This window comes from Lepisma saccharinum, chromosome 19 (assembly GCF_977018435.1).
Source record: "Lepisma saccharinum chromosome 19, izLepSacc3.1, whole genome shotgun sequence".
NCBI lineage: Eukaryota > Metazoa > Arthropoda > Insecta > Zygentoma > Lepismatidae > Lepisma > Lepisma saccharinum.
In genome coordinates this window covers 48934082-48950714 of record NC_139247.1, presented here as the reverse complement: position 1 = coordinate 48950714, position 16633 = coordinate 48934082, and the positions used below count along the sequence as shown (strand labels likewise).

At 36.9% G+C, this 16633-nt stretch overlaps 1 protein-coding gene across 1 annotated transcript in view; it reads right to left on the bottom strand.

Moving 5' to 3' along the window:
* Positions 1-1086: 1086 nt before the first annotated feature.
* The window catches only part of LOC146003149 (uncharacterized), an 88512-nt gene continuing 72965 nt past the window's right edge, over positions 1087-16633 (bottom strand). Inside the window, exon 3 of the mRNA XM_083141332.1 lies at positions 1087-2294. Coding sequence (XP_082997458.1) covers positions 2064-2294 — 231 coding nt within the window. The 3' untranslated portion in view covers positions 1087-2063. The remainder of the gene's footprint in view (positions 2295-16633) is intronic.

Below are 16633 nucleotides of genomic sequence, written 5' to 3'. Positions count from 1 at the left end.
TTGCTTTTGATTTTTAGGTGATCAGTTATTAGTCTTCTTGGTTTATAGTTAATTCTCAAGTGTAGTTGCATACCTTAGCAGAGATGTAGATTTTCTTCTTGATAAAATAATACGCCCACTTTCTAGTGAGCGTTACAATTGGCTGCATAAGCAATACTCGGCAAATTGTCCATTACTATTGTCATTCATTTCCTCATGTTTCTTTAAGGAATCGAATTGTATTAGCTGGCATATAGGTTTTGAACTGCATCGTTGGCACACGCAATGAGTAAAAATAAAGTGACGATGTGATGGATGGTTTACCTGGTGAAATTTGTACTCAACGACAAAATAAATGGTAGACTAATTGTCCACCATTTTTTCATTCAGCCTGTTTTCCATGAATTGAATTAAAAACGTCAGTAGGCAGAGACGAGCATTGGCTCCGCATCAACAGAATTTTATTCCTTAGAACAACACAAGATGTAGAATGAAAATAGCGAAGGATAGTTTTGCCTACTATTATTTTTGCTCTTGACTTTACACCCAAGGCAGGTTCGTGATCTCGAGTATATAGTATTAGCGACACAGGACCTTGCTCGCATGAATTCAAGAGGCAGTGAAAGCGCTGAAGGTCTTGTTTCCTCGGCTCGACACAGACATAATAAACAGAACGGTAATTAATCGAGAAAATATGTATAGAATGGGGCCTTGAGAGGATGCCTTCGTTGCCCACCCTTATCATGAAATTGATGAAACGACACACAAAGAACGCCCATGCCCATTGGATTCGAACCCGGTAGCCTTGGGCTGTGCTAACCACTCCGCCACTGAGGTCGGCCCCACTCTAAACTGTAGGCCCAGTCACAATTATCTTATCTGTGCATAAAATAGACTTAAATAGAACTCGGTACCCATCTGTTAGTTAGGTCTTCCTCCAGAACTTTCAAAAATATTGCACAACCTCATCGAATTTGTCGTCTCACTTTCATCTAATATGCTGACAATGTTTTGCTTTTTTGTTTCCTAAACAGACACTGTGATATTATTCAAAACTCAATGTGTAGGAAAAAGTTAACTAAAATAAATTCAACAATAATAGACGATTTAAAGTAAAATTTAATGTCGGAATCAACTTGTAAATATTTTAAGTTTATAATCGATCCGCATAGATAATTATATACACAAGGACATGTATACAATATTTACATAATGATGTTTTGTTTGTGGGTTTGGAGGGCGGGGAATACATTCACACAAAATATCGACAACATCAAAAGTATGATTTTTTTAAGTAATGAAAATGTAAGGTGGACTTCATAAGTTAACAGGGACACACATATTTTTTCACTTTTAAACGCTGGAGTATATTTTTAATATGAATACTGTTTCTCAGAGTATTTCGATGAGTCACTCTTTTTAAATTATGACTGAGATTTTTAACAGACACAGCATACACGAACATCGATCCATATTCATTGGGAGAACAATGTACAGCAATATACCACTAAACGGAAGATTTTGTTGTTGAAACAATAAACTGGCAGGAAATATGATTTATGCACATCTCGGACTAATTGTGAGCTATGAAAGGACTGAAAAATCTCCATGTTTTGGCTAAGGAACAGTATGGCACATAAACGTGATGTTTTTCCTTTAATTTAAAGATAAGTTATTATTGCTGCCGCTAATGTTAATGGAGGCAGTCCTTCTGTCCAATTTTCCATTACAATCGAGCAACGGACTAATGTCACTGTATCTCAAATCACGTCATTCTAAGATTTATGTTTCTTCTTTTTCTTTCCACAAGTAATAAGGTACACAAACGAACAAACCACATTACGAACTGTGGTGTAATAAAATGCACGCAAATAGTTTCTTCTATTCCAAGTCACAAACACTGATGATTAAAAAAAATGTTCACACAGCATTTATTTAATCGAAACTTTGGCATGTTTAACAAACTTCCTTCGATTATCTTGTAATTTCACTTCACAATGGCACAAACGTTCATTTTCCATAAGCTTTTATACATTGTTTTTACCCTTGGAGTTAAAGCTTTAACGCATTAGTCTGTGAAAACCTCAAGATTCAGAGCCCGAACTGCTGCAGTTGTCGTTATCTTCGTGCCGGCCGCCAGGTGCGCAGTTGTTCTCGGGACTAGTTGATCCTTCGGCTGACTGATTTGTTTCTTGCTTCCATTTCGTCACGTGATGGGAATTTTTCTGTGCATTTGCTGCAGCTTGTGCTTTCGCTTCTTCTTCTTGTTGCATTCTTTTGTGTTTCGTCCGTCGATTTTGGAACCAGACCTTCACCTGCAACGATACAAAGGTAAAGAGGGTTAATTAATGTTAAACTGAAAACATATTTGAAGTTGATTGCACATGACAAGATACTAAGTAGAGGCATATGTTTGTGTCTGTATAGGAACTCAAGAAGCCCAACTGGACATTAGTTAATTAACCTTATGTACAGTGGGATCCATGAGTATTATCGTGCAAATTGTCCATCACTATTTTTATTAATTTTTATCTTACATCATATGTGTTTTTAAGCGTTGGATTTTCATGCATGCTGGTGCAGAAATTCTCAACAACTTGTTTTGAGTTTTCTTTTAATTCTTGAAGCTCTTAATTGGGTCAAATAAAGTGCACGAACATGGTGATGGACAATTTGCACGGTAATACTCATGGATCCCACTGTACACGTATACCTTGCCTTGCAGTAAGTTTACTGTAGATTACTAAAGTCTATCGTGCATTTCTATTGTATGTTGTTAACATCAACAACAAAGGCTAATTTGGTGCTATGTTAATATGTAATAAGACAAATTTATGTTCCGAGTAGTGAAGTAATGACAATATGTTACTCGGTAATGTGTTACGATTTGAGTAATTTGCTTTTGTTGGTTTTTCATAATCATATCAGAACCAGGCCGCTCTGGTTAAATTCAGAATTCCACAAATTTGTTTGCAGGCCGCAACTTGCAACTTGTAAAACAATTCCAATTCAGAAAGATTAACAGACGTCCGGATATGAGTACAAACTAACTTGCACACTTTTTATGTAGGTACTTAAAATAAACAAAATCAAATCGTGCGAATATATTTCTGTAAATTATAGTAAGATGTTTCTAGTTGTATTTCTACCTCTTGGTTAATCGCGACGATTAGGAGATGTAATGAACGATAGAACAAACATAATGCCATATACGCGGGGTTCGCACCTGGTATGAAGGGCGGCAGTAAGATGCAGCAATTGAACTATATTCGTACATTGATGGAAACATTATGTTGAAGTCAACAGTTCAACACACTGAGTTTCCTTCCGTCACGAGGTGTACGATTTCTTCTATAAACGCATGGCGCTTGTTTCATGAACGTACAAGACGAGAAAACTCCAGTCAAATGCTGTATTGTCGCGTAGTTTTAGAAATTAGATATAGTTCAACAGTTGTGAGGCCTGGATTTAGAGAGGGTTTACTCTATGAGGTTAGACACGAAATCTCGCTCTATATACGGCCTGACAACTTTTGCACTATTTCTAAAAGTACGCTGTGCATGAACAGTATTTTATAACCACTGTCAAAGGATAGCTTTCTGATTTAAGAATCCTACATATTAACGAAAAGCAAGATCGATTTGTGTTTTTGGAACACTGACAAAAGTTTCACACAGACTTCATACTTTGTGATTCTTATCATTTCCCAAATCTTCCCTTCCTAATGTTTACTTTTAAACTGATACAGCAACTGCTGGTACTTCTTTTTTATGCGCATAAAAGGGGAAGATAGCTGTAACTGTCATTTTTATATCGCATAGGTCTGGATCGCATTAATTGATTCCGCTTACACAAAATCTGTGTAAGCAGAGCTGATCGCTTTGCCACGAGAACTAGCACGAAATGAATTTTCAGTTCGATAAGCCTCATCAAGCGAGTCGGCTGCGACGTTCCCTCGAATCAGAACATTCCCCCTGATCCCTTCTTATAAAAACAGGCACCACCCCTGCCACACATCGGCAACCAAAAATCAACACCAGTACATTTAGAGGCAGGGTTGCCAGAACATTTTTTTCATCTTTTACGGCGGTACAAGTGCGAAATTCGAGTCCCGACTAATGGGGGTTATATATGAAGATAGAATGTCAGTAATAATAATAATAATAAGAAGAACAATAATTTATACTGTACATCTGATTGAGTTTGTGCACAATTATTTTTTTGTACAAGATTTTACTACAACTCAACAACTTATGATGATCTGTCATATCTATTTGTTAGAACTCTGCCCAATGGTTTTTCGTGTCTGAATGAAACACCAAAGATATGTTTCAAGAATACAAAACTTGGTTTAGTAACAAAAATATAATGTATATTTAGAACGAAGAAGAACATGCAATAGAATGCAACATCAAGTTCTAACGTCGTAATATTAAATGCTTTATTAGACAACGTTCAATATGTGTTGTATACAGGTTAACCTGTTACATGCAACACTTACAATAAAAATATTCTTCCTTTGCAGTTTTTGTTTTGTAACAAGAATCGCCACAGGAAATGTTTAGGACCTGGTAACACTGAGTTTTATTCTATCCTAGAACTTATTACCTCCAATGCTAAGGGTATTAAAGCGCCCAAAAAGGAGTCAAAGAAAGTAGCTACCGAAGGATAATGGTTCAATTTCGACACACGATTCCCCGGCGAAAACTGCAGTTCCTTCCTTTTAGCTTTGTTTACACAGGGATTCTTCTATCCACAGCTTTCAGCTCTCCCCGCAAAATATCTCCAAACTTCTTCCCCTCCTTGCTTTTATCAATATTATTTTTCAATCTACCAGCGAAGTTGGCCGCTGATCCTTCTAGATGAGAAGCTTGCCCCTGCCATTAGAAAAGGAGGACTTGGCGTCGCCAGCGCCAATGAATGACAGCGGATGGTTCGAAAGTTGTACACCAGTTCAAAATCTCAGAACGTTTTCTAGTTTGTATAATGATCGTATTTAGGATTTTTTGAATATGTGATGAAAGCCGTTACCAGTAAAGTTTTGTACGAATAAAAATATTTTAAAATAAATAATTTAGAGATATTTAAAAATGTTTTTCCTACTCATATCAACTAGCAATATCTAACTAAATACGAGTTAAATTACATTTACAATAACATTTATTTGTTACAAATAATTCCTAACAGAATAAAAATGAATTATATATCAAACGGTTGAAATTTTGAACAGTGTTATTACTAGGGAACGGAACTTTATGTGCTAAAAAACTCAGAAACATTTATTTTTTATGTGTCATAAATGTTGAAAATATGTGATAAAAACAGGAAAATATGTGACAAAAATAAAAACATTTGGTAACAAAAACAAACTATAACATGCATTTTAAACACCTGAAATTAGTTTCTAAATGATTACCTCTTAGCGAGCTATTTTTTGGAAGAGTTGCAGTGGATCACCATAGTTCTTTCCAAATTCTCCATTGTAAATCTGTGACGATTATCTCTAAAAAGCATCTTATATTGTGAGAAAGATGGCTCCACGTCACAAGAAACAATTCTTGCATATTTGAAGCACGAAATGTCACTAACGCTGAAGTTTTCCAAAGCTTCCTCTTCCTCTACTTCACCTCCTTCCAAAACACATGCAATTTGGCACAATGTTTGAAAACCTTGGTTTTTCCCCAAAAATTCTGTACATTTAGACATTTAGATCCAGTGAGTTCTTTCAGTTTCGTTTCTACTATACGGACTTCACCAATGGAAGCTGCCAAAGTGTTCGCGGACGATTCAAGCTTTCATATGGAATTAGAGAGAATGGACAGGTTTGTTGAGATGTATGCCAATTCGACTTTTAAGGAGGGCTCCATCAACAGTTCTTGCAGAATTCTTCTTTGTCGAGATCATTTACAACAGATACAATTTTTTTCAAAGTTCTGGGCATAACTTCTGCATCTCGTAACTACAGGTGTAGGGGGAAGGGGAACCTCAGGACATTTTTGTTTAAAAATGTCTATTCTTCTAGGCGACTTGATAAAAACTTTCTTCCCATTTGAAACCAGTTTATCGACATTGGGATAAAGAGCTCTTATCTTTTCACATATTCTATGCAACGCATGCGCCACACATGTAACGTGCACCATTTTGGGGTAGCTAACGGCAAGACCACTGCATGTAAGCTGCAGCATCTGTCAAGAGAAGAACATTGTCAAATTTTATGTCTTCTATCCACAATAGCTGCATTGCTTCATTAAAAAGCCTTGCTATCGTTACGTGTAGCCAGCCCCAGCTACTTACAGCTATTTTCTCCCGATAGGATCGTAGGCGAGGTGCCAGAAGTCTGCCAGCGAGCGTTTTCAAAGACAAAACAAACCTAGCACTCTCGATATGAAAGAGGTGCGGAGAATAAACATTTTTCCTTGGAGGATTTCGAGGTAGATGAAGTCAACGAGCGATTTTATGTATTTAAAATGAAAATTCGCAAAATATGTATTTACATACGGAAAACTGGAAAATATGTGTTTTTATGTAAAATAAAATTTGCTGTGTTGACATATAAGGCTATGATAAGAATTTTGGCAAAAATGAGGGTCTCTATCTTATCGCAGAAAAAACATTTATTTACCTAAAGTTCCTTTCCCTAGTTATTACGAAGGAATATATATTTAGATTTAAACGGAGAAATATACTTTTATATCAATTATTAATTCAGAAAATATTGAATGTATATTCGAAGTTATAAATTAATTACAATATGATTTTATTTACTGTTACAAAACAGTTCTAATCCCTTGACCATGTTGATGATAAATAACTATAAGATGTTCAGTACTGTGCGAAATTGATTGCTACAGAATTATAGCATAAATGATGATAGGGTTTGGGGTATCAAATAAATTAAATATGTCTACTCAAAAATTACTCGAATACATAATATACATTATAAAAAGAGGTTGATAACGTACGTTTAATCTCTTTTAGTATGAGAGTGAGAGAGGTACTTAGGGACATCAATTGATTTAAGTACATCAGCTGCTCTCCAAACGCTATGAATAGAGTTAATATTTCAAGGAAAATAAATTTAATTATATGGTTAACAATTAGCGTATTCAAAGATGCAAAAATGTTTACCCTAACAGAATAAGATAAAAGAAAGACTGTGAAAGTGAAAATTAATTATGCCTTAATGTGCTCTTACACAACTCTAACTTTGAAAGCAAGTAGAAATAACATATTGTATCTGCACTTTCTTACAAAACAGTAATTACCAAAATTCAAATAATGAGGTTTCAAGAAATACATACAGCCTACACTGCTGTTTACAATTTTCAACTCTCTTTATAAGTAACAAAAAAAAGGATATTTACAAAAATATTCTTGAGCTGGAATTCATGCTCCACATGGTGCACATTTCATAAGCACGGAATGGAATTACCTTGTTTGACAATGAAAATATACCCCAAGTATACAGCCGTAAATCAAATTCTTCGTTATGAATATTTTTGTAGATAGCTATGCCGAAACTGCGAAGATGTAACTAATTGATCAATGCAACTTAATCTGTCATCGTCAAAATTCAGTGAAATTTGCGCGTTTATTTTAATTTTAATCGTGTGCATAGGAAAAGTAGAAATAGAGCAACAATAATAAGCATCTCAGGATCTAAATCAAAATTGCTACCAAATTTTATATTCATCTCTATTCTAAGATCTATTATATCGCAAAGAGATGTGTTCTGAATATTCATCTAACATGTTGGTAACAAAACAATAAATGTTTATTGCTAAAGATAGAATCTACTGAGTTTTATCAACAGTGCTAACACGTATGAGTGTTTTCAAAGTTCTTCTTGACAGTTAAATAAATAAATTCGACTGATATTACCCTTTTTATTGCAGATGATGAACGTACATTTGAATACATTAATAAAGTACGTTGTTCTCCGGTAAGAAAACTTTCAAAATACTTTGTTTATTTACGTATGAACAGATTACCTAATGAGCGTGATGCAATTTTTTTGTAGATGCTTATTTAATGTTTGCTTTACGCACGAAAATGCGTGACCAAATTTTTCTTCCCAGATATGATTAGTATGCTCTTCACATGCCTCCTTCAAGGTTACTAACGTCATACACATCTCAATTATCTTCTTGCTGACTACACGTTAGTCTTGCTGTTAAAAGTATATATGTATATAATATATATATATATATATATATATATATATATATATATATATATATATATAATACATTGGTTCTTTCTATGTGAATCCCAATTTCAAGAAAATAGAAATTCTCTCTATGTGGAACATATGGTAAGATGGTTTAATGACAATTTGTCTATGTTGAACACATCCCGGAGAAGACAGATTTTGTATCACAGTTTTCTGTCTGGAACATATTTCGGTGAAGATAGACTTTGTGCAACTTTTTATTTGTTGAGTGGAACACATCCCGAAGAAGACAGATTTTGTGTCACAGTTTTCTGTCTGGAACATATTCTGGTGAAGATAGACTTTGTGCAACATTTTTTTTAGCGGAATACATCCCAGAGAAGACAGATTTTGTGTCACAATTTTCTCTCTGGAACATATATTTCGGTGAAGAGAGACTTTGTGCAACATTTTTCTATCTGGAACATATTCCGGAGAAGAGAGACTTTATGCAACATTTTTTCTGAGTGAAACATATCGCGATGCAGGCAGATTTTGTGTCACAATTTTCTGTCTGGAACATATTCCGGTGAAGAGAGACTATGTGCAACATTATTTCTGAGTGGAACACAAAGGTGAAGACAGATTTTGTACCACAATTTTCTATCTGGAACATAATCCGGAGAAGAGAGAAGTTGTGCAACACTTTTCTACTTGGAACATATCCCCATGAAGTCTTTATGATGTTCATTTTAAAAGAGTAAAACACTTCCTATTGAAGTGTTGAAGTGCGTTTTCACCCAACATGTTGAACGAAAAGGAAAGGACGTATGCATTTGAAATCATGCGTATTAGATGGCCATTTCTTGTGCAGGCACGTTGAACATCATAAAATGGCGTCTCTGATTCAAGCTTCGCTCTAACTTCTTTTGTCGTGGCAGCCTGGAGTGGAGGGAGAAAAAAAAGAAGGGGGAGACTATTACTGATGTCATTTTTAAGCCATCAATTTTTATCAACCTCCAACTGCTATTCTTTGTTCGTTTTTTTTCCTCCTTTTATTCCCGTTGCGGAAGCAGAGCTTCTTTTGTTACCAATATCCTTTCACTAACGACCGTCTCATCAATAATTGACGCTGGATCGTCCAATGGAAGTACGGCCTGCGCTGTGCCGATTCGCGGCGAACAGTGATACCAGCTCCTTGCGTATGAGGAGACCAGCTAACAACAGAAGTCCTTGCAATCGAGTTTCGAGATTTTTACGAGCTTGAGTAGGATGCAGATACTATTATGTCCGGGAATGCAGGCAAAGATCAATTTAATTCTCAGATCCTTTACTAGACTATGAATAGATTTTCAATTTCAACGCAGTCATTTTGAGGGCTTTGCTGAGGTTTTCCCGTCAGACGTTTTTCTTTTCGTACCCATTTCCGGTTGTCTTGAACAAGTTTCAAGTCATATTATTTTAACCTTCATGTTAATAACCGAAATATTTGTAATCCATTTATTTGAATAAACAACTGTTAAATATAAGTAGGGACATAGAACTTTCGCGATGCGCGAAATCGCGAAATGTGGAAAAAAGATGCAATTTTTAACATTCTGCGCGTAACTACACCCCCAATGATGAAATATGCATGAGTTTTATTCGCGAAGCAATGCGAAATGTGTCCTTTTCCACGAAATGAACGCTTTTTCGCGAAATAACCGTGAAATATCATCAAATTAAGTAGAAAACACGCAAAAACCGGCAATCGAGGTTGTGCGCGCAAACTGTCGATTTGTAACGAAACGTTTGCCTAAAGTTTCCTACCACTTGCAGCTGAAGAACGCTTTTATCTTCGATCACATCAGGAAGACGCTGCAAATTGGGATTTCCCATGCACATAATCTCAGTTCGAAAACTTCGCTCCCTGTCAAGCTGCATTCTTTTCTTCCCTCGAATGTCTACTCAACTTCCAGTTTCATTGAACTTGCTAGCTGTAGCAGCGATAAGATTAGTCTGTTCCCGCACATCAAGGGAAACAATGGTGTCGTTTGTGTTCAGTCATGAATGAATTTTGTTTATCATCATGTGATTTCCAACATGCGTTTGTGTATGTGCAGTAGTGATTATTTTATTTCTTGGACAGCAAGGATATCCTTTAAATAATTACATACAATGAATAAATCAATTGAGATATGCAATTTAGAAATGAAGTGATTTTGTGTTGATGTTTTATTTTTGGTTGGACAGCTAAGTACTTGTGTATGTGTACAGTATATAAAAATGAAGAAATAGTTTATCAATTTATAGCTCTTTTGTATGTTGTTTCCTCTCATGATGAAAAAGTGTGTGCCAATTATTTTTTCCACCGCTGGTATATACCGCTGATCTAACATTTTCCTCAAAAGTGGAGGAAAGAGGACAGTTAATAGAATGAATAGTTTGGAGTATAATAGATGCAAATGTACAATATATCACAGACATATAGTTCCAGAGAAGAAACCGTAACCAGCGGAGAGTTCGTGTGCATTAAGAGGAGGGGATTGGAGGGCTGATTACGTGTCAAATTCACCGCTACTTTTAAAAAAATTAGAAAGATGGAAAATTTCTTACTCAAAGCTTTGTCTGTCTCTAGCACACCGAAGTAATTCTCCAGTTTGCAAGACGCTGCTGACCATTGCACTGTGATTCAAGGCGAATTTGGCCCAATCGAATCACTTGATTTCGGATTTAACTCTGATGGTACAGTGGGATCCATAAGTATTGCTCAGCAAATTGGCCATGAATATTTTCGTTGGTTTTTATCTTCATCATATTTATTTTGTGTTTTGTATCAGTTATTGAAGCTCTCATTGCATAAAGCAAAAGGAGTAAAAGTGGTGATGGACAATTTGCTTGGTAATACGTATGGATCCCACTGTACAGGTATTTCGATGTAGGTGTGTGAGAGCATGATTAGTGTATCCATAAGACGAAAGTAAAGGTGACTGACTATACACATTTTTTTAATACAAAATACAGGGAGCTGGAAGAAAAAGTGTCGGGTGAAAACATACATCTGTTCGTTTGGTGCTCGTGTGTGTAAATCAATGGATGTGGATTCTGGTCCTACAATTGTGTCATTTCTCACTATCCTCGCCGAACCTGTATAACATGATGCAATGTTAATTGAACATTGTCTAGTGCTTCTATCACTTTCATACTCTAATATATGGCCTCCCCGATGGCGCAGTGGCAGCGTCGTTGCCTTGTAATCAAGGGGTCCCGGATACGATACCCGGTGGAGTTACATAGTGGTTCGCATCCAACTTTAAACTGTAGGTCCAGTCCCGATTAGCCATTCTGTGCATAAAGTGGACTTAAAACACAAACTCAAACAATGAACATCCATACGAAGGCCGGGGTTCCAACCCGGGACCCCTGGCGTCGTAGAGAAGTCGGCATTAATAATATTATAATCGCTATTAGGGTGATCAATATTATAAGCATTTAGATATTTCAGGCTTCAGATTTCTAAGATGTTTCTACTTTTAATTAATTTTCTTAAGTCTTCCAGCCTCGTTTTAAAACAAATGCATTTGCAATAACCATTTTTGAAACGTAGATTGAACTCCACAGAATAAAAGGGTGTTTCTTTTGATTGTAAAAGTGTCTTCGATTTTTTGGTGTGTGCATTTTGACATCGGGGTTGATATAAGGTTGGTTTTTAGAGAAGGGTGCGTTGCAAGTTGATTCGTTACTTTCCGTCGTGCAAAATACCTTTACGATGTACAAATTATTATTATTTTTTCATGGATGCCTGTACGTCCTGTGAAGAAGATTGGAAAACTAGTGTAATTTGAACTGTAAAACTCATCCAATATCAAAATATGTTGTTAGTTTTATTTCATGTTTATTTTGAAATATGTAATATTAATTCGGGAATAATTATAATGTCTTATGGTTTGGAGATAAATTCGAAAATATTCATATTAGTTTATGGAGTAGAGATACAAATTTGAGAATATTTGTAATAGCTTAATGGTTCGGAGATAAATTTTGAGAATGAAGATGGCTTGGAGATATATTTGAAAATGCTCTGATTAGCCAATTCTTCTTGAACATGAATGTTACATAATATAACATCCATGTGGCTTAAATATCTTTCCAATTGATCTACCTAATAATATATTTCATATTCGGGTATTGGTAGATAAGCTAAGAAAACTGGAAAACATTACAGACAATTGAAAATCGCATTCCAAAACGAAACAATGTTTGATTTTATCAGAAAAAGAAGAGGAAAGGGGACTTTGATGTTCATGAACGTGTGCCTGTTCCCCTCTGACATTTTGTTAATTTGCTAGCGACTTGCGACGGCGGTTGGCAACACTTTTGGCAGATCCCAACATAGGGGAGACTTCCCTTTCATCAAATGGGGAGTGGGGAGGGAGAGAAGTATGGGGGAGGGATGTAATCGTTGGGAAATGGCTAGGGAGAGGTCAGAATCACTGTAATCGACCCGTGTACCCCCCCGCGAGATTAAAAGGACTCTTTTTCATTACGATGTGATTGGTTGGTCGCCGCTGTCATGTTGCGAATGGGAGGACAGGACCGTTGGGATCCGTGGACCCAGACTTCAGCTAAATTGCCTCTTCCTCGGGATTGTATTTACAAAAGGGACCCGGCTGGTTTTAGGCGAAAATTTTGAATGCTGTGGGTTTTGTTGAGCGAACACAAATGACAAACGAATTGCTTAAAGTGTACTTTTCCCCCAACAAGGGACGAACGATCAACTTCAACTTAGGGTCGTTAGTTACGGAAGCGGCCGACAGATGTCTCCCGAGCGAGTCGGTTTAAATGGCCGGTAATCAAATAGCTGGAACTGAACCCTTCTTTTATAGGTTCCCGCATGGTATTTGAACATTTTGTCCTGCACTTTTTTTCGGCGGTTCGTCGTGGAATTAAACTGAAGGAAGGTTGATTGCGTTCCAAAATCAAACAATCCGCTCAGTTTGTTTCATTCAATCATATTATATAAATTCAACACTGGCATAAAAAAGTGATTTTTTTAAACTTGATAGAAGGTATGCTGTTTGTTTGTTTGTTTGTTTGTTGGAGTTGGTGTTTTAAGCCGATGTATCGGTATCGGTATCTGAAAGTATCGCTTGGAATTATTTACCGATACCCCGACACTTTCCCGGCATTTCGATCTTTCAAGACTCCGCAAAAATGCCGCGCCACACTTTCGCGGTCAAATTATCCTGAAAATTATGCAAATTTCGAAGTTTCCTTTAAGTTTGCACCCGTTTTGTGTGAAAGAAATTTCTTTTTCTTTTTTATAACATGTAATTTCATATTCAGGTGTAATTCTTGAATATTTCAAAGCAAAAGTCTTGGTATTGATTCATATAATTCGAGTGTAATCAATATTTTCAACAAGTCGGCATCGTTATCAGTTCAAAGCGGTGTCTGCTCAGCTCAGCTCTAAACAAAATCTAAAGCACTGGCATATTATCGAATTTTATTTTTTAGCAGAGCCTAATGCTGCCGTATACAGCTCGGTTCTTAATGGTTCGAAATTCTGAAACGAGCATATCGGTAGAGCTCGTATTTCTAGGAAGCAGGGGTTGTAGCTACAGGGTGGACTCAAGCCCACCGTTAAATTTGTGTACCCCCTTCAAATATTTGAGCGACTCCAGAGTAAAACGTGAGAACCCACAAAAGTATGAAACCGAAATCAATGCAGGTAAAAAATCGTCCATTGCATTGTGGCTTATGGGTTTCCCAGACGTTTCCGTGTATTTCTCGCTATCAGCGGCTACTGAAGGAACCTCATTCACTATTGTACTTTGTACAGCAACTTTAGACTGTGCAACAACGGAATCCAATGTCAACTCAATTTTAAACGGAGTTAGCATTGTTAAGTAGCAATCACAGTTCAACCTGTGATTTAAAAATTACAGTTCTTTCATCACTATACAGGACGCACAATGCACATGAAAGAATACAAAGTCAGACTGGAAAAAGAAGTCTCTCAACAAAATCCTTCGGCACGCCCGGAGAGGCGAGCTGACTCACGCGAATCGTCCGAAGCCTTCTTCAATTTTTTTTTTATGGCGCGTCAGAGTTGGTAAAACGAGCCTTTTTATTGGCCAATTACAACGGGCTAAATTGACAAAACGCACGGAGTTTTGCCGAGCTTTTGGGAATATAGTCTGTGTCAATTAATAACGTTGCTAACAGGCCTGTTAGTCGATGTTGTCATTATTCTATCTCCGCCTGCTGCATTCCATCGTCCGCCCAGTTTTACAACGTCAGTTCCGGATCTTTCCCATCATTCTTTTTAGATCTTTTTACCCCTACATCTTTCTTTCTCAGGACATGAAATGTTGGTATTTAACGCAGTGGTGCCAACTCTGCGAAAATGTCGCCATGGTGCAGTGCTGAAAATGTTCACAGGGTATACGCTAAGTTTTGTGAAACATTAAATCGAGACATGTCTCCATGGATGAAAGCATTTAACTTCTTCAAAAAAATGTCATTCATGGTAGAATAGCTACTGACGATGATGATGCTATACCCATATGGAGAAGGAATATTTTTTGCAAAGACAAAACGCGTGGCATGTTATTGTATTGTGTTTTCTTGTTAATATTGCTTTGTGAATTGTCAGTTTGTATACTTTTTAATTACTCTAATAATACTATTAATTGCACAAAAATGAAAAACTTGGACAAATACTTAATTATATAAACCGAGAAAATGAATAGAAAAAGGAATAGCTCATTCGCTCTTGAAAAGAATATGACAAAGTTCAGAAATAAATTGAAAAATGTATTATTAAATCAGTATATTACAACTTATTACACTAGATGTTTAATCCTGCTAAGGAAGTAAAAATAATAACCACTATACCAACGAAACATTTGTGGGATTTCGAGGGGGGGCTTCATCCCCGCGAGGCTCCCTCCCCGGCTACGTGCCTGTCTGTGGTTTATATGGAGTAATGGATTAAAATTAAAATTTATATGTCAATCCCACAACGGGGAAGACTACTTTAACATTGGCCAGGATTTTATCGAAGCGGCTGGAATTGTAAAAGTGGATTCTAAGGAGGGGCTGGACAATAAAATATTTTGCAATTTCCATTCTTAACCCTCGTTTTAAAAGATGTTCAAAGACAAAAACTGTAGGTGATTTTAAGTTGTTTTTGTGTGTGTGGGTATTTCCCGAGTTCTTTACTTCTTGATTTGAAAATTTTGATCTCAAAATTTCGGAGGGGCTGTAGCCCATCAGCTCCCCCCCTGCGTTCGACAGTGTTTACAGCAGTGGTAAAACGTAAGCAACGGTCAACAAGCATACTTGCTCCTGCAGCAGTGATCAACCGCCACACGCTTCTTGGCTGTAAATAAATTTGCCAAGGTTGGCATCACTGCCGCGAAGCCAACGATGTAGTGTGCTGGCTAGCAGGCAGGGAAACTTGACCGCATACACCGATAAACATCTCCAAAAACTATTCAACAAGCAGAATAGATCCACAACAAAGAACTTGACTGTCACAAGGGCTGGAACATTGTCGTAAACTGCACCGACTGAAACAAACCTTTTTTTTTCTTTCCTCGAGAAAACGACAAAACGAAAGGAAATAAAGTGTAGAATTAAGAGAATGGGGTTTACAAGAAAATAAACAAAGAAAAGACGGAATTGTCAAGTTTCTCCCCTTACCTTTCTGCCACTTAAGACTCCTAAGATTTAAGTCCGCGCTTCAAAATGTCATTAGCTCTTGTCTTAATTTGTGTCCGGTTCGTTCTTCTTTTGTTTTTCCCTTCCCGCCTTTTTCCCCCTTTCTTGTTTTTTGTTAACATGAAAGGGCCAATAAGGATAGGCTTTTACGGCACAAATGGAATGTTTAGCTATTATTGGAAGGGGATCTTTAGTGATTTTGTACAGTTGAGATTTGTGTTCATTTGATAAGACTTGTTCCTTACAAAACATACTGGTTTAAGGCTGTTAATTTAGATCTCATGTAGGCGAGGTTTGGTGATCGGGCAAAGCGGAGCGTTTGTTAGATGTGATGGTCTTGTGTGTGTTGCTGACGGGGAGGAAAAAACATGTGTTTTACTTTGATGAGTTAAACACAGTTGAAAGCGTAATATGCACCCATATGTTCAACTAGGGTTGACAGAGTGACAAAATAAAAACAAGTTGTAGTCTCGCTTAGCGAACAAACTTCGTCTGATTGTTTTTAAATCAACTCTATTTCATTATTTTACTTAGTGTCGCTTTCCTGCCACTTTTGGCTAATCGCGACGATGAGGATGAGTCATGATGTGATGAAATTGATGAAGGGCACTCACATAGGACACCTTGCCCAGGCCACGACTGTATGCGCTGGTTAACCTGAACCTACAGTTTAAAGTGGGATCCAAACCACTACGTGCCTCACCTGGTAACGACCTTAGGGTACAAACCAGTGGCGGAATACTTCCTTTGGACCCCCACCCGTTGCAGAACTAATTAAGGAACTCCCCATAAATT